Raw genomic sequence first — 22,930 nt, 5'->3', positions numbered from 1 at the left:
TCTGACGATGGCCCCCCATGCGGACTACTCGCCCACCGATCAGCAGTAGCAGCCCCCCCCGCCCCCGCTTTATCCTTTTAGCATTACCGTCTCCCCTAGGAATTCCTTGGGTTGTCAATTACAGAGAGCCCCGCCCCCAGGCGGCCCAAGGCTGCGCTGGCCAATCCGAGCACCCCCATCCTCTTGACCCAAACCACCTAATCCAAGGAGAAGCAGGCGACCCAGGTGGAGCCAGTCAGGTCCCGCCCCGGCGAATCGATGTGACCAGGGACACAACCTTTGTTGTCACCTTTCCTAGCACCACGGGGGGATGCAGGGAGATGAGACTTGAGGACACGCCTCTTGAACCCCTGGGTTCGGCTGCCCGATGCGAGAATGCTCCCGGCTGGTCCAGTGAATGTGCCAATCAAGCCAAGTCCGGCCTGGCTTCGGGTCGGTTCGCGGTGCCTGCGCCCCCCAGGGCCACTGGGTACCCAGCTGAGATGATGCTCAGGGAGGGGCTTGTTACACCGAGGTTGGGTCCGAGACGAGTCTCCAGTCGCTTGAATCGAACGTGCAGCCGGCGTGCAGCTCTGTTCCCCGACAAGCCCTGACGCCGCGAGGACTAGGGAGACCGACACCGCCGCGGAGCCGGCCGGCCCCGACCCTGAACGCCATCATTCCGGCAACTGGCAAACTCACACGGGGTCTTCAAGCCAAGGGTACGCTAGAGTTCGTTACCCTGGTCTTGCGACGCATGTGTAAGTTTCAAATTGTTCCAAAATAAAAAGTAAAATTTAAAAGGGCGGTGGGGGGGCAGCTCCGGTGGCGCAGCGGTTAGCGCCGCCTTCAGCCCGTGTGTGACCCTGGAGTCCCCGGATCGAGTCCCACATCGGGCTCCCTGCATGGAGCCTGCTTCTCCCTCTGCCTGCGTCTCTGCCTCTCTGTGTCTCTCATGAATGAATAAACAAATAAAATCTAAAAAAAAAAAAAAAAGTTGGGACGCCTGGGTGGCTCAGCGGTTAAAGCTCCTGCCTTCAGCCCAGGGCGTGACCCTGGAGTCCTGGAATTGAATCCCACATCGGGCTCCCTGCATGGAGCCTGTTTCTGCCTCTGCGCCTCTCTCCCTCTCTCTCTCTCTCTCTCTCTTTCTCTCTCTCTCTCATGAATAAAGAAATCTTAAAAAAAAAAATAAAAAAAGGAAAAATGTCCTAAATTGTCGAGGAAGGCCCCCAGGCCGCAATCGTGCCCCGAGGACACGCAAAGGGACTTGGGGCGAGTGCACGGTGGGTGTTCCAGAACCCACACCTCCGCCCCCAGCGCCAGCAGGACCCGCAGGCATGTAGAGAGGTCCTTGGTGCCAGAAATCTATCGGGAAACCCGGGAAACCTTAGCCTCATGTTTTTGGGAACCAAGAGAATAAGGGAAAGGCAGGGTCTCCCCTCCCTGTTCACGGATAGCTCTGTCTCTGTCTCCTCGGTCAGTTCCTCAACACGGAGAGAAGAGACAGCGGTGACCGGGACGTTCAAAGTCCCTTGCCTCATGGACCGCGCCATCCGCAGCTCATGAGATGTGCTCCGTTATTCAGAGAAGTGTGGACACCTGCCGGAGGGCGAAGCAGTGTCAGTCTCAACCGCGCTGTTTTGCGGTGGTTCTCACATTTGAGTGGACACTAGAATCCCCCAGGGGGTGCTAGAGTGCCGACTGCTCCCCTCGCCTCTGCGCCCCAGCTCCCCAGCTGCTGGTGCTCAGTGGTAAGGTCCCAGAGAATTTGCGCTGCCACTGACTTCCCAAGTGACCGCTGGTGCAGCTGCTGGTCCAGGGACCCCACCTTGAGAACCATGACTTGACCAAGGGCATAAATTTAAAGAGTGAGAATTTCTGGCCCCACAGAAGGCGCCCCCATTGTGACAACTTAAAACACCTCCCCCCATTTCCAAATGCCCTGCCTGAGAGCCACTGCATCAAACACTAACCCTAGCACCAGCCATATCCCAGAACCCATAAATGCCCATTTCTAAGTGTGCCAGACACCTTCAGTGACACCTAATCCCACCCTTGCGCTCTTCCTATTTCTGACCTGAAACCCAACCCTGGTATAAACTTCAGCCCTAAACCTCACCCCAACCCAACTCTAACCATGATCCAGTTCCTGAACTTCTGGTTAAACTATGCCATGGGATACCTGGGTGGCTCAGTGGTTGAGCATCTGCCTTCCACTCAGGTCCTGGGATCCAATCCTGCATCAGGCTCCCCTGCCCTACTTCTGGCAGGGAGCCTACTTCTCCCTCTGCCTATGTCTCTGTGTCTCTCGTGACTAAATAAAATCTTAAAAAGAAAAGAAAAATTGAGGTTGAGGGCAAGATACATTAAGCCAGAGGGGAAAGCTTGCCCGACGTCTCCCAGCTGGAATGTGGTGAAGCAGGACTCTTGAGTCTATTTCTGGGCAACATCTCCAACTCTCAACCACTGCTTCAGACTTTCCCAATATGCCCTCTTGTCACCATTGCACCACATATGCTGACCCAGGGAGCCCTGGGTTTGAGCCCCTCAGAGACCTGGGCCTCACATTTGTTCACCTGTAAAATGAAGGTAAAAGACATGCAGCCGACATCAATAGGGCGCTTGCTCTGTGCTCAGCACTGTGCTAAGCACCTACATCGTTCCATTCCCGAAACTTCCCTAACATCATGTACAATTATTGTCACCACTATGACTAGAAAACGGGCCCATAGAGAGGTGAAACAATGTGCCCACTCACCTTTCAAAGTTTCCGCAGGGACCAGTGATGACACAAGTAACACCAGGGTGTTTGGTCAACACTATGGCTCCAAGTTACTTGGACAAGTCACTTAATTTGTCTGAGCTGCAGATATGCAAGCATGCTGTGAGGATAAATTGTGCCTGGCTCATGGTAGAAGTCCTTACTTATCAGCATCCCAGTTGGCGTGGGTGGCGGGGAATCTCTGTCTTCCGAAAATAGATTTATTTTTAGGGGCATCTGGGTAGCTCAGTCAGGTAACCATCCGACTCATGATCTCAGCTCAGGTCTTGATCTCAGGAAGTTGAGTTCAAATACTGCATTGAGTTGCACACTGGGTGTGGAGCTTAGTTAAAAAGAAAGGGGGGCACCTGGGTGGCTCAATTGGTTAAGCATCTGCGTTTGGCTGAGGTCATGATCCCAGAGTCCTAGGATCAAGCCCAAGGTGGGGCTCCCAGCTCAGCAGGGAGTCTGCTTCTCCCTCTGCCTATCCCCCGGGCTCCTTCTCTCTTTCTCTCTCTCTCTCTCTCTCTCTCAAACAAATAAATAAAATCTTATTTTAAAATGGAGATTTGATTTTAGAAAACAGCTAAAGTTCATGTGGAATTGAATCTGGTAACTAATGCCAGTGATCAAGCTAAGAAATGTCATTTTTAGACCAAAACAAGGTGTAAGTATAGAAATTTGAGCATGTTTCTCTTTGAAAAAGGCCTGTTGCAATGGTATTAAATCAGAAGGTATTAGAAGTCATCTGTGTTCCTGATCTGATTCTTATTCCTAAACTGACATTCATTTTAACCAAAATCTTGATGCTCACTTCTAAATCCCGGTCAGACCCAAATCTGGACATTTAGTTATACTGTCTCTAAATTCCCCACATATTCTCATTGAATCTAGTGTCACCGAGACCCAGAAATTTCTTTTCATTGTTTTCTGAGTTCCACTTTGCTACCTTCTGTTCCTATCATGATCTGAACCTGCATTAATTCTTCAAGGATTTTTAAAAATATAATTGCATTCCAAGTATACAAAATATGAATACATTCTCCTCAAAAGTAACTATAATAAATGTTAAAAGCAACAATAACAACAACAAAAATCTTTTTAGGGGCACCTGAGTGGCTCAGTTGATTAAGCATCTGACTTTTGATTTCGGCTCAGGTCAAGATCTGAGGGTGATGAGATCAAGCCCAATGTTTGGCTTCCGGCTCAGTGTGGAGTCGGCTTGAGATTCTGTGTCTCCTTCTCCCTTTGCTCTTTCCCTCACTCGTGCTCTCTCTCTCTTAAATAAATGAATAAAAACCTTTTGGGGCACCTGGGTGGCTCAGTCAGTTAGGCATCTGCCTTCGACTCAGGTCATGATCTCAGGGTCCTGGGATCAAGCCCCGTATGGGGGGGGGGGGTCCCTGCTCAGCAGGGAGTCTGCTTCTCCTTCTCCCTCTGCCCCTACCCCCTGTTCATGCTCTCACTTTTTCCATCCTCCTCAAATGAATAAAAATTCTTTAGAAAAAAAAAGGAGGGGGCACCTGAGTGACTCAGTCTGTAAAATGTCCTCCTTGGCCTCTGGTATTGATCAGCGCTCTACCCGCCCCCCCCCCCCCCCCCGCCCCGCATCCTCATCAGGCTCCCTGCAGCAGGGAAGTCTGCTTTTCCCTCTCCCTCTGCCCCTCACACTCCATGTTCTCCCTCACTCTGTCTCTCTTTCAAATAAATATTTTAAGAAAAATTTTAAAGGGGCTCCTGGGTGGCTTAGTTGGCTCAGTGGCTGCCCTTGGCTCAGGGTCAAGATCTCAGGGTCCTAGGATCCAGCCTGGGGGTGGGCACTCTGCTGGAGTGGGGAGGGGTCTGCTTCTCTCTCTCCCTCTGTGCTGTCTTGTGTGTGCTCTCTCTCAAGTAAATAAATAAAAAATCTTTAAAAAAATTTTTTTAAGATTTTTTATTTATTGATTGATGAGAGACACAGAGAGAGAGAAAGAGGCAGAGACACAGGCAGAGGGAGAAGCAGGCTCCATGCAGGGAACCCGATGTGGGACTCAATCCCTGGTCTCCAGGATCACGCCCCTGGCTGAATGTGGCGCTAAACCTCTGAGCCACCGGGGCTGCCCTAAAAATTTTTTTTTAAATAAAATTAACTTGGGACACCTGGGTGGCTCAGTGGTTGAGCACCTGTCTTTGGCTCAGATCATGACCCCAGGGTTCTGGAATCGAGTTCCATGTCGGGCTCCCCACAGGGAGCCTGCTTCTCCCTCTGCCTATGTCTCTGCCTCTCTCTCTGTATCTCTCATGAATAAATAAATAATTTTTAAAATAAAAAAATTTAAAAAGAAACTATTTTTATTTTGTTTTTTTTTAATTTTTGTTTATTTATGATAGTCACACAGAGACAGAGAGAGAGAGGCAGAGACACAGGCAGAGGGAGAAGCAGGCTACATGCACCAGGAGCCCGATGTGGGATTCGATCCCAGGTCTCTAGGATTGCGCCCTGGGCCAAAGGCAGGCGCTAAACCGCTGGGCCACCCAGGGATCCCAGAAACTATTTTTAATAAAATTATTTTTCACCTGTTTTCAAAAGTGACTTTTCTAATATATTCAAAATTATGTATTAAAATTTATTTTATTTTTTTTAAGATTCTATTTATTTATTCATGAGAGACAGAAAGGAGAGAGAGAGAGAGGCAGAGACACAGGCCAAGGGAGAAGCAGGCTTCATGCAGGGAGTCCGATGTGGGACTTGACCCCGGGACCTCAGGATCATGCCCTAGGCCGAAGGCAGGCGCTAGATCACTGAGCCACCCCGGGATCCCCTATGTATTAAAATTTAATGGCAAATATGGTTTATAATTAATAAGTAGCAAAATGTAATCAGATTTAAATAGTTTTAGAAATTTTAATTCCATCTTATTAAATATTTTTAGGAAAACAGAACTGTTCCCCAAATAGCATCTGATGTGTCAATGTGAGAAACAGCTGTCATGCCCCACAAGTTATGTCCCGAACTACATATATACAAATTTAAGTCGTATGAATTGTTTTTAATATTTTAAAATGTTCTTCAGCTGCCATGTGCAACTTTAAGAATACCAGTGCTAATTCATGAGAACCTTCAGAACATGAAAAGAAGCAGGAGAAATGGACACTTTTATTATGCAAACATCTATCACATCCATGCAGCCCAAGAGGAGAGGTCTGAGAAATGAATTAAACTTTTTCTTCACTTAAGAGCTTCTGCTGTTCACATGGGCCTACATTCCAAAGCAGTGTCCTCTGACCTGGGCCACCACCCGGTCCATCTCTAGTCCAGTGCAGGCCTCTCTGGTTTAAGATATGAAAGTTTCCCTGTGGCCCTGGTACTATTAGAATGTGAATATTTGGTGCAGCCCGGTTAGTGCAGCGGTTTAGCGCCGCCTGCAGCCCAGGATGTGATCCTGGAGACTCAGGATCAGTCCCAAGTCGGTTGGGCTCCCAGCATGGAGCCTGCTTCTCCCTCAGCCTGTGTCTCTGCCTCCCTCTGTGTGTGTGTGTGTGTCTATGAATAAATTAAAAAAAAAAAAAAAAGAATGTGGATATTTAGCTTTCCAGTTTGCCTTGTCAGATCAGCACTGAGCCCCAGGTGTCCTCTGGTTCTTAGTCATGTATTTGGGGTTTGAGATCTTCAGAAACCCTCTAAAGAGCGGGTCTTGAAGCCCTATCCAGTGGTGCCCCTGTTCTGTTGTGCCAAGTGCTTTGCTGCCTCGAGATTTTTGCATAAGCTGTGCCTTATGCCTGGAAGGATCTCATTCCTAGTCTCTGAAAGCCTTCAGGTCTCAACATATTTTAGTATTTATTAAGTAAACTCTACCTCCAACGTGGGGCTCAAGCTCACACCCCCAAGATCAAGAGTCACACGCTTTACTGATCTACTGACTGAGCCAGCCAGGCAGCCCATCAGGGCTCAGTTTAAAAACTCCCTTCCCCAAAAAAAAAAAAAAAAAAAAAAAAAAACCTCCCTTCCCAGATAGCCTTGTCTGTCCTCTAAATCCAGCCCAGATTCCCACCTGCTGTTTTCGCAGAACCCAGTTCTTTTTCTTCTTGGCATTTATTACAATTAATAACAGCGAGATCACACATCAACTAATTGGTGTATTTGTGTCTTTACTCCCTGTCTTCCACAGAAGTTTAGCTCCATGAGGGCAGGGACCATAACTTTTTGTCCATCACTGGATGACCAGGGCTTAGCATACTGTTTGGCACAAAGTGCTCTCTGGAAATACGTGTTGACTGACTCTCAGCCATTAATTTCCTCATCTTTGCTATTAGGCTGTTAATGTCTGCCTCATAAACATTATTGTGAGGGTGGAGAGAGAAGGGGAACAAGGAAACTGACACATAGTAGGTGGGCAATAAATGTTGTTGTTGTTATTATTATTAATATTATTACTATGTATGCAGAGGCCCGTGAGGGCCAAGGAATCCTGGAGGTGGGGACTTGAGGGCTATTTAGAGTTGGACAGGTTTCTTGGAACAGGCTAGGCATTCCGGGTGGGAAGAGCTTAAGCAAAAGCATGGAGGAGAGAGAATATAAAGGACATATGCAAACCTATGCGCCTGGATGAATAGCACAGTTTGGGATAGCCCTCCAATTAGAAAGGCAGGTTGGAGTCAGACGAGGGAGAGCCTTGAATGCCAGCCTGGCACATTTAAACCCGGTCCTGCGCCCTTACAAAAAGGGGGGAAAAAAAAAGAAAAAGAAAAAAAAATTAAACCTGGTCCTTAGGCAGTAGGGAGCCGATGAATGTTCTTGAGCAAAGGTGTCAACTGAAGAAGTGGTATTTTAGGAAGATGGATTAGGGCAAATCTGGATCAGGTGGACCAAGCAAATGGGATACAAAAGCCTGACTATTTCCTTCATGCCCCATCTCTAATCCTTGTGACTGCATAAAACATGCAAGGGTTAGGGGTAAAGGCTCTTACAGGAGTCAGGTCTGGATTCACACCCCAACCAAGCCACCTTATGATCTGGCTGACGCCAGCACTCCCCGAGCACTCACGTCACCTCCACGGGCCTCAGTGTGTCCATCCATATAATGGAGATAATCATCTCCACCCCGCCTATCTCACTGGACTCTTTGGAGAATTGAATGGAATTAAAAATGCACTCATTACGTCATTGAAAAAATGAACCCCACTCATGTATCAAGAGGTGTACTCCTTGCATGCAGCCTGCTTCTCCCTCTGCCTGTGTCTCTGCCTCTCTTTCTCTCTCTTTCTGTGTCTGTCATGAATGAATAAATAAAAATCTTAAAAAAAAAAAAAAGAGGGCAGCCCAGGTGGCTCGGTGGTTTAGTGCCGCCTTCAGCCCAGGGTATGATCCTGGAGACCCAGGATGGAGTCCCACGTCGGGCTCCCTGCATGGAGCCTGCTTCTCCCTCTGCCTGTGTCTCTGCCTCTGTCTCTCATAAATAAATAAAATTTAAAAAAAAAAGGGGTGTAAATGCTGAGGAGACCGGGATGAAGTGGAAGTTCAGTGGAAAGGGGCACACAGTTACCAGTTGCTGAGCACCCACTGCATGCTCCTTTCTCACCGAACCTGCCACGGCGCACAGCTGAACTCAGGACACCGAGATCATGTCCCGAGCTGAAACCAAGAGTTGGACACTTAGCCGCCTAAGCCACACAAGTGCCTCTCATCTCCCTGAATCTGAACAATATCCTTACCAGGTCAAGCCCATTTTATAAATGAGGAAATGGAGGCTCAGAGAGGCTAAGTAAGTCACCCAAGGACATTTAGCCCTTAAGTGGCAGAGCTCAGGGCTGACCCATGTATGAGATGACTGCCTGTCTCCTGGTGCTGAACATTTGAACACATCTGGCTATTTCCAACCTCTAGGCCTTCATCTTGCTCCCTTTCTAGGTAATCCATCCCACTTTTTAAATTTTATTTTTATTTATTTATTTATTGCCTGTGGAATTCCTATTCATCATTTTTAAAATTTTAGATCGGGCTTCAGGAAGCCTGCAGGACAGCTGATTGGGACCCCTCCTCTGGGCTTCCTTAGCATTGAACCAAACTTTGCCCATGATATTAATCATATCAACACTATATCCTTGGTTTGGGGAAGGCCCTGGCTGGCTCAGTTGGTGGACCACGTGATTCCTATGTGATCCGTAGGTCATGAGTGGGTCATGAGTGGGGTCATGAGTTTGAGCCCCACCTTGAGGCTAGGAGATTACTTTTTAAAAAAATAAAAAACTATATCCCTGGTCTCTAAACTTTTTTTTTTAATTTTTATTTATTTATAATAGTCACACAGAGAGAGAGAGAGGCAGAGACATAGGCAGAGGGAGAAGCAGGCTCCATGCACTGGGAGCCCGATGTGGGATTTGATCCCGGGTCTCCAGGATCGCGCCCTGGGCCAAAGGCAGGCGCTAAACCGCTGCGCCACCCAGGGATCCCTAAATTTTTTTTTAAAGACTTTATTTATTTATCTGAGAGAGAGCCCAAGCAGTGGGGAGGGACAGTGGGAGAGGGAGAAACAGACTCCCTGCTGAGCAGGAAGCCAGATGTGGGACTTGATCCCTGGACCCCAAGATCATGACCTGAGCCAAAGGTAGATGCTTAACCGACTGAGCCCCCCAGGTACCCCCTGATCTCTAAACTTTTACAAAAGCATGTTCCTTGTCAGCAAAAAAAAAAAAAAAAAAAAAAAAAAAATGTAAGTGTACATCCATAATTTTTCTCAATCAAGTACTGTATATACACATGCTCCTGTCAATCCTTATATACTAAATATCAGTAAATCCTAATTCTCAGTTTTTATGAAAAATAAATACAAGATCCGATCTAATATTTTCTTCCCACACCCCACTAACCCCTAACAAATTACAAATTGGCACCTCTAACCCAAAGCTGGGTGGGAAACGGCGGGGCTGGCACTGATGGCCTCCTTCAGGGTGCTGGTGGTCTGAGCACTTGGCAGTTCAGCCTCTTCCTCCTGTGGAATGGGCCAGGGGGGCGAGGGTCATGGGCCAGGAGAAGCGCCTCCCCCAGTGCTGCCGCCCTCCTGGGCCAGCGGGAGGTGGGGTGAGGTTGAGCCTGGATTAGCCGGGAGCGCTGGGAGGCTCCTCCAGCCGCAGGGTGGCCAGAGAAGGGGGTGCGGATAGGCGAATGCACCATGCCGCTGCAGGACGACACCCTCCGAGAGGTGTGGGCCTCCGACAGGTGCGGAAGCAGCCCCACCACCCTCACCACCTCTACCTGCCTGACCCCTGGGGTTGGGGGACCAGGGCTCGGAGGGGTTGGGGAGGACAGGAAAGGGGAGGAAGACAGACTGATGCCTCTGCCACCCTCAGCGGACATGAGGAGGAAGGCCAGAGCCCGGAGGTCCAGCAGCGCCCCAAGCAGGTATGTCCCCCTGCTTGGAAAGGAGGCGAGGGGAACCTCATCTCCACTTTGCAGTAGCCCTACGCAGGGTAGGCGATCTGGAGTGGGGCGTGTCCCCTCTACAGCGTCTGGGGGGTTGCTTCCCTGCAGTTTTGCTTTTTTTTTTTTTTTTTTTTGAGGAAATGTGTTTGGGGGCATGGGATGTCCAGGGGAGAAGCTGAGGCTCTGGGGCCTTGGACGTGGCCGTGATGCATGGGAGGGGTCATTGTTCCTCACCCCAAGGAGGCTGCAGTTCCCCTCCCGATAATCCGCGGTTATTTCTGGCAGCTCAAGGGATTAGAGGGTCATGGGCAGCCGTCCGAGCCCCCCTCTCCTTCCTCTCCCTCCTCCCGACCCCGCTCCGCAGCGACCCGCCAAGGGGCAGAAGTTGAGGAAGAAGAAGACAGAGGCCCCCGAGTCCCCCTGCCCTAAAGGATCCAGGCCCCGGAGACCCGGAGGCGGGCGGGGGGCCGAGGGTGAGGGGGCGGGAGGGGTGCGGCTGAGTCCTGGAGCCCGGGGGCGGGGGTGGAGTGGGTGGGGGCTGGGGTGTCGGGGTGGAGAGAGCGCCCAGGACAGACCCGCGCGGGGGCCGAGCGGGACAGCGTCTGGGGCTCCCGGCCTGACCCGGCCTCTCGGCTCAGCCGGCCGCTGCGGGAAGGCGCGGGAGGAGCCGGCCCCGCCGCCCCCGGAGGCGCGGCCGCCGCAGACCGTCTACGCCAAGTTCCTCCGGGACCCCGAGGCCAAGCGCGACCCGCGGGAAACCTTCCTGGTAGCGCGAGCCCCGGACGCCGCGGACGGTGAGACGGCGCCGGCGGGGAGAGGAGGCGAGGGGAGGCGCGAAGCCCCAGAAGCAGCCGCCCCTCCTCCGGCCGCTCTGGGAGCCAGATTAAAAGTGTATTCTCTTATTCGTCACTCTGTTTTCTGGATGGGGAAACTGAGGCACGGGGCGGTTCAGAGTCTGGCCTTAAGCTAGGGGCCGGAGCTAGCCCAGATGGGTCTGGCTGAGGTCGGTAACTGCTCCGGGCCACGGAGAAGCCGAGCGGGGCAGCGCGGGGGCAGCGAAGGGGCCGAGAAGGGGAGACTAGCAGACAGGCAGGAGTGTGTGAGGAGTGGGGTCCCGGAGGGGGCGAAGGCCCTACAGAGAAGGGTATGTCCCTGGACAGGACTGCCAAGCCCCTAGCATTCCCCCAGCCCCCACTCCCTGCACCCGAACACCTTGGGAATTGGCCCCCGTGCTTTGAGGAAGGTGCTGGACTGTTCCTCCTCCTGCTCCTGTTCCAGAAGGGGAAACTCCCACCCCTGGCTCTCATTTACCACTTCCCAGCAATCTGGGGGGACTGGGCTCCCAGATAACCGGGCCCATGCCGGCCCCCATTATGAGGAGTTTCTACCTACAGAGGATGAGGAGGAGGAAGAGGAGGACCAGGAAGAGGAAGAGGTAGAAGAAGAGGAGGAAAAGAAAGAGAAAATCCCTCTGCCACCCAAGAAGCCTCCTAAAGAGAAGACTTCTGCCGGGATCAAGGAGAGGAGGGCCAAGGCCCAGGGTCAGAAGGGTGAGAGAAGGAGCACACACACACACACACACACACACACACACACACTGTAAAACTTGCCCTGTCCTTCAGGGGCTCAGGGGCCTCAGCGATATGAGAGTTGAGACATCAGAACACTACCCAGTGCCTGGACACAAGAGTTTCTTTCTCTGGTGTCTTTCTCCTGATGGCCCCCAAGTACAGAGATCAATATGAGCTCCCACCACTGCCTGCCCAGAGGGCTCTGTGAGCCAGGGAAAGTGGAGGATTTTAGTTTTCTTTGTGATTTTTTTAGTGGTTTTTTTAACTCAATATGAATTATAGTTATAATTTTTATAAAAGTATCAAAGTGATTACTGTAAAAATCAGTCAGTGAAATAAGTGCTATGATGGTTGTCTGGCCTGGGCACCTCGCCCTACAGGTACCGCAGTCTGGTCTCAATGTGAACAGGTAGCTAGGATCTTGGGCCTCTGTGGGAGGGACAGAGTGCCGTCTGTAGCACCTGCTAGAGGAAGTTTTCTGGGGAAGATGGGGTGGGAGCTGGGAATCAGATGTTCAGTTAGAACATCAGTTAGATGTTCATTCATTCTGTAATGCTTTTGAAGCTCCTGGTATTTTCCAGCCCTTTACAGACTCAGGATTAAAATGCAACACGCAGAGATGCTGGGGTGGCCCAGTCCATTAAGTATCTGCCTTTGGCTCAGGTCATGATCCCAGGGTTTTGGGATTGAGCCCCACGTCAGGCTCCCAGGGAGTCTGCCTCTCCTCCCTCTGCTGCTCCCCCTACTCCTATTCTCTCTCCCTGTCAAATAAATAAATAAAATCTTAAAAAAAATTAAAAAGTGGCGAGCCGAAGACAGACTGAGCCATCGTCAGGCCTTCAGCCTCCCTGGAAACTGAAGGAATGACAAGTGGGTGGGAAGGTGGCCTTCAGCCCCAACAGGCTCTTCTTTGCCTAACCCCTATCTCCCTTTCCAGGGGACCTGGCAAGCCCCGTCCCCGCACCCAAACCTCTGCGCATTAAGAAAAAGGAGGCACCAGCTGGGGAGGGGACCAAGATGAGAAAGACGAAGAAGAAAGGTGAGGCCGGTCTCTGGAAGAACATGGGACTCTGGCTGTAGGGGAGTGTGACCCCTTCACATCCGCATACACAGGGTCTGGGGAGGCTGACCAGGACCCTTCAGGGAGCCCGGCCAGAGTGACAAAGAAGACCCCAGCAGCCATGTTTCTGGTTGGGGAAGAAGGCCCAGCTGAAAAAGCTCAGAAGAAGAAAGGTGGGTGACAGAGGCCTCTGGTGCCATGACATCTAGAGGCAGTCCTGGGGGGTGGGGAGCCGGAGTTCAGCGTAGGGTAAGGAGGGGGCTCAGAGTCACAAGTCTTGAGGGGCATCTTGATCCCCACTTTAATAGCTGTGTGGCCTCAGGCAGGTATCTTAGCCTTTCTGAGTCTCTGATACTAGTATTATGGGATTACTCTTGTGTTTGTGGGGAGGGTCTGAGTAAGACATGGATGTTAGAAGTGCTTTGCAAAACATGAGGTGCTCCACAGGGTAAGGGGTTCACAGACTTGTCCCGCCACTATGTCCAGGCATTTCCAAAGGCTCAGAAGAGCAGAAGAAGGAGGAAGAAGAAGAGGGGGGAGAAGTGGCAGGCGTGGTAACCAAGAACAGCAATCAGAAGGGCAAAGCAAAAGGAAAAGGCAAAAAGGTCAGGATCCAGAGGGGAAGGGGGCTGAGGCCCCTTCAAGGAGCAGTGGCAGGGACCTGGGCTTGGGAGGGACAAGAGTGTGGAACCTGGCGGGGGGCCTGGGGAATGGCTTGGGGTTAGAATCTTGGCTCCCTCTCTGATGACACAATAGGACAAAGGGCACCAGCCTTGTGAGAACAGCAAAAGCAGTGGAGGGGTCACTAGGCTGGGATTGGCCCCCTGGGGGCCTGATGTTATCTGGACTCTAAGTCCTCCCCTCTGCAGCCTAACCCAGCAGACCCAGCCAGAGATGCTCACACGGCCGCTGTGAAGAGACACCCATTTTCTGTACCAGAGAGGTACGACACACAGGCAGACGGGCACATGTGCACCCCCTTGGGCAATGATTGTATGAGTTGTTAAAATATTTTCATGCTACCGTGCTAGTACCCAAGTGTGTTCTGCTGCTACCTGCCCCCCAACCCAGGAGGGCCCAACCTTCCGGCAGCTGAAAGGTTAACTCTGGCAGACAGGGGCCTCCAGCACCCTCCTCCATACGGGTTTATTAGTTAGTTCAGGAGTGGTCAGGTCTTGAGGGACTGACTCACATTAGCCAACATCACCAGATACCGATATATAAACTGAAAGGTGAGTTTCTTATCTCCAGCGGGGAATATAACTGCCGTGCAGCCTTCAATACAGTAGGCCCTAGAAATTCACAGCTGTGGAAATGTTTGAATAAGCTCTGGCTTTCTGCACACTGCATTCCAAACATAGTCTTGCGTTTCCCAAGTTTCTTCTTGGAGCAGCCCAGAGTGGAGAAGAGGTGCTCACTTGCCTGCAGGCTAAGGGTCTGCTTGCCGACACCAGCCTCACCTCACATACAGTCCAAACCTGCCCTCAGCAAAAAAGGCCAACCGCAGCATAATCAGGGATTCTTAGTGGCTTTCATATAGCACACACCCAGGCTGGCAGTCCCTTCTCTTCCCTACTGGGAAAGTTGGAGTTGGAATCATGGTTTTCCCTTAGAACATGAGCATGGAGGGCACCAAGCATGTGAGAACCAAAGGGGCTGCTGTGGGGTCACCAGGCTGGGCCAGGCCACTCTATAGGGGAATGCAACCAAACTGTTGTTTGGAGTTATTCCATGAGCAAGATAAGCTTATTTATTCATTCATTGTCTTACCTCTGTATTGTGGTGTGACAAGTCACCCCCAAAACTTGGTGCCTTAAAACCACAAACATTTCTTAATTTCTGTAAGTCAGGAATCTGGAAGGGGCTTAGCAGGGTACTTCTGGCTCAGGGTCATGAGATTGCTGTCAAGATGCTAGTTGGGTCTGCAGTCACTCTGAAAGCTTGGCTGGAAAGAGAGGATCCACTTCTAAAATGGTTCACTGTTGGGCAGCCCCGGGTGGCTCAGTGGTTTGGCACCACCTGCAGCCCAGGGTGTGATCCTGGAGACCCGGGATCGAGTCCCATGTCGGGCTTCCTGCATGGAGCCTGCTTCTCCCTCTGCCTGTGTCTCTGCCTCTCTCTCTCTCTGAATGAATAAATAAATAAATCTTTAAAAAAAAATAAAATGGTTCACTGTCATGGATGTTGGCTGGAGCCCTCTCCACAGGGCAGCTTGAGTGTTCTAATGACATGGCAGCCAGCTTCCCCCAGAGCTCGAGTGGCCCAAGGGAGACAGCAAGGAGAAGGCACAATATCTATTATGGCCCAGCCTTAGAAGTGACGCCCCCATACCCCCATCACTTCTGCTATGTTCCATTTGTCAGAAAGAGCAACTCTAATATGATGTGGAAGGAGACTACATGAGGTGTAAATACCGGGAGGCAGGCGGGCATCTGTGTGGCTCAGTGGTTGGGCATCTGCCTTCAGCTCAGGGTGTGATCCAGGAGTCCTGGGATCAAGACTCATGTCGGGCTCCCCACAAGGAGCCTGCTTCTCCCTCTGCCTGTGTCTCTGCCTCTCTCTGTGTTCTCTCATGAATAAATAAAATATTTTAAAAATATCAGGAGGCAGGGATCACCAGGACTCATCTTGGATGCTGGCTACTACAGGCATTGAGTAGTTACTATTCACTGTAGTAACAGCAGTAGCTAATACTTCTATAACACTATGTGCCTAGAACACAGCAGTTCATACCTTTGGCCCCACTTCAGTTCACCCTTTGACATAGTGTCCGCATGAAAGAAGGTCTTTTGAAAAAAAAGAGAAAGAAAGAAAGTCTTTTGAAGGCTCTGGCTCTTACAGGAGGCTGGGCAGCATTTAAATCCCAGTTCCGCTTCTCACTAGCTGTGTGATCTTGGGCAAGTTGCTTAACCTCTCGGAGCTTCGACTTCTTTAGTAAAATTGGACACCTATGTCAGTGGTGACCTAAGAGAATCAAATTAGTTAATACTGGAAGATACTTAGGACTATGCCCGGCGCCTTGGTAGACTTAAATGAGTGTTTGGTGAATGTATAGGTTAAGTAAGATCTGTCCTGGGTATCCAGCCCCAACCTCTGCATTTCTCAGGCGAAAAAAACTGAGTTACAGTGTGGTTAAACATGACAGAGTTAGTGGTGGAACGAGGATTTGAACCCACGTGTCTGGCTCCAGATTCCAGGCTCTTAGCCACAAGTGAAGCAAAATAGTAACAAAGCGCCCAGCTCCCCAGAGCCTCCTACCGGCGGCGGAGCTGCGGGGGCAGCACGAGGGGCCCGAGCCACTGCAGCCGGCCTGTCTCTTGTCTTCCCACACAGAAAGCGGTGAGTTGTCCCGCCTGCCCTGCTAGGGACTGCGAGGGCAGAGGAGCTAGTGCTCCGCGGCTGATGTGCGTTCTGCCCCGACCCAGAAGGAGGAGAGAGCCCCATCCCCACCGGTGGAAGTGGATGAGCCCCAGGAGTTCGTGCTTCGGCCAGCGCCGCAGGGCCGGACTGTCCGCTGCAGGCTGACCCGAGACAAGAAGGGCATGGACCGGGGCCTGTATCCCTCCTACTTCCTGCACCTGGACACAGAGAAGAAGGTGGGGAGGGGAGAGGTGGCAGGGGGAGAGAGGGCAGGAACCCAGGCTGACGGTCGGGCTGGCGGGGGTGGGGGTGGGGGGGTGGGCAGGGTGTTCAGGGCACGCAGGCCTCCTTCCTCCACCTGTCTCCCCCCTCTCCCCAGGTGTTCCTCTTGGCTGGCAGGAAGCGGAAACGGAGCAAGACAGCCAATTACCTCATCTCCAGCGACCCTACCAATCTGTCCCGAGGAGGGGAGAATTTCATTGGGAAGCTGAGGTGGGGCCAAGAGGCCCAGGGCGGCTAGGGCGCCATGGCAAGTCACTTCCATCTCCCTGCGCCTGGCAGTGGCCACCACACTGGGCACTCTAGAAATGTCCCCTGGCCTGGGGCATCCCACACTTTTTTTAAAAGATTTTATTTATTTGAGAGAGAGAAGGAGAGGGAGATCTCAGAGGGAGAGGGAGAGGGAGAAGCAGACTCCTCGCTGAGCAGGGAGCCTGATGCCGGGCTCGATCCCAGGACCCTGGGATCATGACCTGAGCCGAAAGCAGACACTCAACTGACAGAGCCACCCAGGTGCTCTGGCTTCGCACACTTAAATGTGCACAGATCCCTTGGAACTGTAGTTAAAATGGCTCAGTGAATCTGGGTTTGGGGCAAGATTCTCCATTTCCAGCAAGCACCCAGATGATGCTAGTGCTGCTGGACCAGGAACCTCACTTGAAATAGGTCATAAGGTCCATGAGGGCAGGGACTATGCCTGTTTCGTTTGTGGTTGAATTCCTAGCACCTGGTACATAGTAGCGACTCACTAAAACATTTAGTAAGTGAATGAATAACATCCAGCACCTACCCTGTGCTGTCTCCCTATATGTCTCATCTAATCTTCACTGCACATCTGAGAGGTAAGGGGAAGGTGAACCCCTGGGTCAGGTCTTATTTCTTATCCTTATGTACTTAACAACACCTATGTGAGGCCTATCTGTGTGTCAGGCATAGTTCTAACTTCCAAATATTAACCCACTTAATCCCCTTATTAAGACCAAGTGAGGGACGCCTGGGTGGCTATGATTGAGTGCCTGCCTTTGGCTCAGGTCCTGATCCCAAGGTCCTGGGATGGAGTCCCACGTTGGGCTCCCTGCATAGAGCCCACTTCTCCCTCTGCCTGTGTCTCTGCCTCTCTCTGTGTCTCTCATGAATAAATAAAATCTTAAAAAAAAGACCAAGCGAGGTAAATACTATTAGTATGCCCATTTTACAGAGGGGGGTGTTGAGGCTCTGAGAGTTTAGCCTGCCTAGGGTCACACAGCAAAGAAATGGAGCTGAGAGTTGAAGGCTGCCCAGGGTCCTTCCAGATCCAGCTTTTAAAAAGACCTCCTGAGGGGGGCCTGGGGCAGGGGACATGGGTTGCTCTGTCCTAAGACACTGACACCCATGACATAGGAAGCTCTCAAAACTGCCTGGCTGTGAGGATGGGTCTTGGAGTAGGGGTATGAGATTCCCCAAGCCCTGTCCCCAGCACCCCCCCACACACCCCACTTGCAGGTCCAATCTGCTGGGCAACCGCTTTACCGTCTTTGACAATGGGCAGAACCCGCACCGCGGAGGAGGCAGTACTGATGTGGGGAGCCTTCGGCAGGAGCTGGCCGCCGTGATCTATGTGAGAACCCCCCCTGGGTCCCCTGGCAGGAGCCTCCCCTTGGCATGGGCCAGCCTAACAGGATCTCCTTCCCAGGAAACCAATGTGCTGGGCTTCCGAGGTCCCCGGCGCATGACTGTCATCATTCCTGGCATGAACACGGACAACGAGAGGGTCCCCATCCGGCCGCGAAATGTGAGCCCAGCACCTCCCTGGATGCCTCTTCCTGAGGGTCCTGCTCCCATGTGTCCCCCTTATGATCCACTCCTGGGGAGCTGGGGGGGTGGGGGGTTGCCCATACCCAACTTCCTGAGCACACTCTTCACCCTGCATCACAACTTCATTCTGGAAACTTGTGGAATGAATTAGGGGGTTCTATAATTGAATTCATTGAAACAAATGCAATGAGGGATTTTTTTTCCAGTTTACACCAAATAATCCATTCATATATTCATTCAATGAATGAAGTGTATATTGTGTGTATTGTATTATACACATTCAGTGTGTAAGGAGTGCTGAGTATTCTAGGTGATGGGAGGCATCAGTGAATAAAAAAGAATCTGCCCTTATGAAGCTGGCAATCTAGTGGAGGAAATGGACATTAGACAATAACTGTGATAAATAAATAAATTGTATAGTATGTTAGAAAGCGAGAAGTGGAGGCACCTGGGTGGCTCACTTGGCAAAGCATCAGCCTTCGGCTCAGGTCATGATCCTGGGGTCCCAGGATCGGGCCATATAGTGGGCTCCTTGCTCAGCGGGGAGCCTGTTTCTCCCTCTCCTTCTGCCTGTGGCTCTCCCTGCTTGTGCTCTCTCTCTGTCAAATAATAAATAAAATATTTTTTAAAAAGTGATGTGATAGGGAAAAAATAAAAAGTTAAACAGGAGAAGGAAGATGAGAAATATGTACATGTTCAGTATTAAATACAGGGTCAGAGCAGGCCTCATTGAGGTGATGTTTAAGCAAGGAGCTGAAGGAGGTGAGAGAGCAAGCCTACAGATATCTGGGGAAAGCATCCAGACAGAGGGAAGAGCCAGTACAAAGGCCCTGAGGCAGGATGGTGCCTGGTAGGTTTGAGGTGAGAGGTGAGAATAAGGGGCAGATAGGACCTGTATGACTGGTTTGTACTCAAACAGGAAGCCACAGCAGGGTTTCAGGAGTGACTTGATTTGACTTTTTTTTTTTTTTTTTTTTAAGATTTTATTTAATTATTTGAGAGAAAGAGAGAGAGCACAAGCAGGGGCATGGTGAGGGGAATAACAGGGAGAGGGAGAAGCAGAGTCCCTGCAGGGAGCCCGATAAGATGCAGGGCTTGATCCTGGGCCCCAGGATCATAACCTCAGCCAAAGGCAGAGGCTTAATTGACTGAGCAACCCAGGGGTCCCTTGACTTTTATTCAGAAAAGCAAAGTTGCTTGTTTTTGTGTGTGTATGTGTGTGTGAAGTATAGGATAAGACGCAGAGATGTGGGGATCCCTGGGTGGCTCAGAGGTTCAGCGCCTGCCTTTGGCCCGGGGCGTGATCCAGCATCGGGCTCCCGGCATGGAGCCTGCTTCTCCCTCTGCCTGTGTCTCTGCCTCTCTCTCTCTCTCTCTCTAATAAATAAATAAATAAATCTTAAAAAAAAAAAAAGATGCAGAGATATCCTGGGGAGTGGTGGCCTCCTGCAATGTTAGTCTTTTGCTCTGCTCCTCAGCACTGCATCAGTGAGCCTGGGATTTCAGAGACAGGATGGTTGGTATGCTTCACACTCTCAGTGATGTCACTTTACTGGTTCACAATGAAAAATAACCCCTGTGAGCCTATCACATATCCTTTTGTGCTAGAAAGTCACACTGGAATCAGAGGCTTGGCCAACTCATGGGGCACAAAGCACGGAAAGCTGTAGTCTTGAGGAGCCACAGGTCACATGGTTGCTCCTTCCATGCCTGGAATAAACACACGAATGCCCCAGAGGCAGTGCCTCCCGAGTGTGTTTGGGCTTGGTAAGCACTGCCCAGAGCCGCTCTGGGTAACTCCTCATAATTTCACAGTTCATTCATTCTACGGTCATTCATTAAAGCCAGGCAGTGAAGATCCAAAATCAACACAAGTACTATCAGAACAATCCGACATTTATTGAGCATTTACTCTGTGCTACGAACTGATCTGAATAACATTCCGCGCACTATTAATTTATTTAATCCTCACAACACCCTGTTGTGAGGGAAACTGAGGCACACAGCTGTCAGTAAAATACCAGACCTGCCCTTTAAGTATCTAATTCCATCTATTACAGTGCAGTGGGAGAAATAGTAAGAGCAAGATGTTATGGAAGGAGACTTGGAGCTAAGGCATCTAAATCAGACATGGGGTCAGAAAGGCTTCTTGGAGGACGTGATCTTGAAGCAGATTCACTCTAAGCCATCAATGTGACTAGTGCCAAGGAAACTGAGGAAGGAAATATCTCAGAGCGCTATCACACAGACACCATTCCTTCGTTTGAGAAACTCTATTCCGGGACATCTTATTTTAACCACTGTTTACCTGTCCATCTCCCCGAGCACAACTGTGAGTTCCCTGTAGATCCCAGCATGTCTAGTGCCTCCTTGTGATCAGGTGCCAGCATGTGGCTGTACCTAAGACCCCCTTCGGTACCAAGGGCACAGAGCACCTACTGTATGCCAGGTGCTACTCTCCAACCCTCCACTTTGGCATCCCAGGGCAAAATCCCATTCTCACAGAGGGATGCCCTCTCACACAAGGACACCACAAAGACCAAGTAGGCTCTCAAGGATCCCCTGAGGACATACTGGTTTCTAGGCTGCACACTAGCACACATGTTCAAAGGCACACACAGGTTCCCCAGGCCGCTTCCCCTCAGTCCCAAGATGTCTTGGCCAGCCATGACTCTTCCCCTAACACTCCTCCTTGGCACCCAGGCCAGTGACGGGTTGCTGGTACGCTGGCAGAACAAGACCCTGGAGAGCCTCATCGAGCTGCACAACAAGCCACCTGTCTGGAATGAAGACAGCGGCTCCTATACCCTCAACTTCCAAGGTCGAGTCACACAAGCCTCAGTCAAGAACTTCCAGATTGTCCACGCCGATGACCGTGAGTCTCTGAAGGCTCAAGCTGGGCTGTTCCCCACCACCTCTCTCTCTCTCACACACACACACACACACACACACTCACACACACTTACACACACGCACACACACAGAGCTGTCCTTTATCTCTGGAGCCAGAATATCCAGGAAGGTCACCCCCTCCTGCAGGGGCATTGACACTATGCTTCCAGGAGCCTCAGATATTCCAAGCAGGTGTCTCAGGGCTTCTTTCTAACATTGACCAGAGCCTGGGATAGATATTGGAATATTCTGGGTGAGAAAGACTGTGCTGAAGGGAGAGTTAATCTGCTAGAACTTGAGAAATACTGATAGCCCAACCTTTATGTGGTCAAAGAGGCTGCTGAGACTCAGGAAGGGTGGTGCCTCCCAGCACCAGCAAAGGTCTCCCAGCAACAGCAGGAGGACCCACTGGTCATCAAAATTTATTTCACAGACACACAGTGCTTCCTATGTGCTAGGCACTGTTCTCTGGACTTTACAGATACTGAATCATTAAATCTTTCAACATCCCTATCCCCTCCAGTACCTGAGAAAGGTATTCTTATTGTCCCTATTTGGCAGATGAGACAACCGAGGCATAGAGAGGTTAAGTAACTTGCCCAAGGTGGTAGAGCTGTAAGAGGCAGAGCTGGCATGAGAACCCAGGTGGTCTGGCTCCAGGGCCCCAGCTCTCAAGCCCTTCAAGATGGCTGCCTTGTAAGGGTAGGTAATATCAAGCATTTCTGAGTGCCTGCTCCATTGTCCTCCCTCAAGTAAGGTCAAAGGCCTGCCTTCAAGGAGTTAGGGAACCAAGATACACCCAGAACGTAATGAAGTAAAAATGTCCCTGGCCTGGGGGAGAGGTTCCCACTAAGGTGAGGAAGTTTGGGATGGAAAGATACCTCCCAAGGGACCCTGGGTTCCTGGGATTGGCTGACACTGAGCAACTTCTTCCATCCCCCACTCCATCCTAGGGATGTGTCCCCAGTGTCACCTGTCCCAAGGCCTTGGAAAACCACTCTCCAGATCACATTTCTGGTAGAGCCTGGCCTGCAGAGATCAGGGGTATTTTTAGCAACTTCCTGTCCCTATGGATGCTGGGGGAGGTGTTGGGACTGGGGCTGTGAACCTGGACCAGATATGGGATGGGGCTGAGTGGAGCCACTCCATAAAGTAGGGGGTCAGGGGGCTAGTCAAGGGATAGAGCCTGGCAATCTAAGATGAGACACGGGGGCCGGGGATGGGAAGAAGGAATGAAGCCCGAGACATAAGAAAAGGATTGTAGGCTGGGGCACGTGTGACAGGTTCCTATATTTAAGTGCCTGTCATACACATAGCCCTGGGTGGCAGAAGATAAGGCAGGGTCCCTGCCCTCAGGGGCTTACAGTCAGAAGGCTGCTAATGCTGCAGGTGGGGCCAGCTGCACCAGATAAGGGGTGTAGGGTGGAGAGTGGGTAACTGAGATGGTGGCTGAGGTTTCCCGCCCCAGTGCACAGGAAGGAGACTTCTCCCAAAGTTGAGGACACTGTCTGCCAGGACTGGGAGACACCCCCGCCCCTGTGTGTCCACAGCCGACTACATCGTGCTGCAGTTCGGGCGCGTGGCAGAGGACGCCTTCACCCTAGACTACCGGTACCCGCTGTGCGCTCTGCAGGCCTTCGCCATTGCCCTCTCCAGTTTCGACGGGAAGCTGGCCTGCGAGTGACTCCAGCGCCCCCAGCGCCCGCCAAGGGTGGGGGAAAGGATTCAGTGGAGGCTGGCAGGGTCCATTCGCCAAAGCCCCCACTGAAGACGCCTCTCTCGTCGCGGGCTGACCCCCCCCCCCGCGCGCACGGTCTCCGAGTGACCTCCAT

At 51.2% G+C, this 22,930-nt stretch overlaps 1 protein-coding gene across 1 annotated transcript; it reads left to right on the top strand.

Annotated features, from left to right (window-relative positions):
• Positions 1–9,891: 9,891 nt before the first annotated feature.
• On the top strand, positions 9,892–22,789 carry TULP1 (TUB like protein 1). Its single transcript, XM_035698133.2, has 14 exons — positions 9,892–9,938; positions 10,070–10,121; positions 10,507–10,936; positions 11,537–11,692; positions 12,651–12,752; positions 12,827–12,946; positions 13,260–13,378; positions 16,107–16,112; positions 16,199–16,369; positions 16,513–16,625; positions 17,895–18,009; positions 18,085–18,183; positions 20,910–21,081; positions 22,649–22,789. The coding sequence occupies exons 1-14, from the start codon at positions 9,892–9,894 to the stop codon at positions 22,780–22,782; spliced, it is 1,836 nt and encodes a 611-aa protein (XP_035554026.2). The 3' UTR covers positions 22,783–22,789.
• Positions 22,790–22,930: the final 141 nt, after the last annotated feature.

The sequence above is a fragment of the Canis lupus genome, chromosome 12 (assembly GCF_003254725.2).
Source record: "Canis lupus dingo isolate Sandy chromosome 12, ASM325472v2, whole genome shotgun sequence".
NCBI lineage: Eukaryota > Metazoa > Chordata > Mammalia > Carnivora > Canidae > Canis > Canis lupus.
Note: the sequence above shows the minus strand (reverse complement) of the source record. Positions and strands in the feature narration are given on the sequence as shown.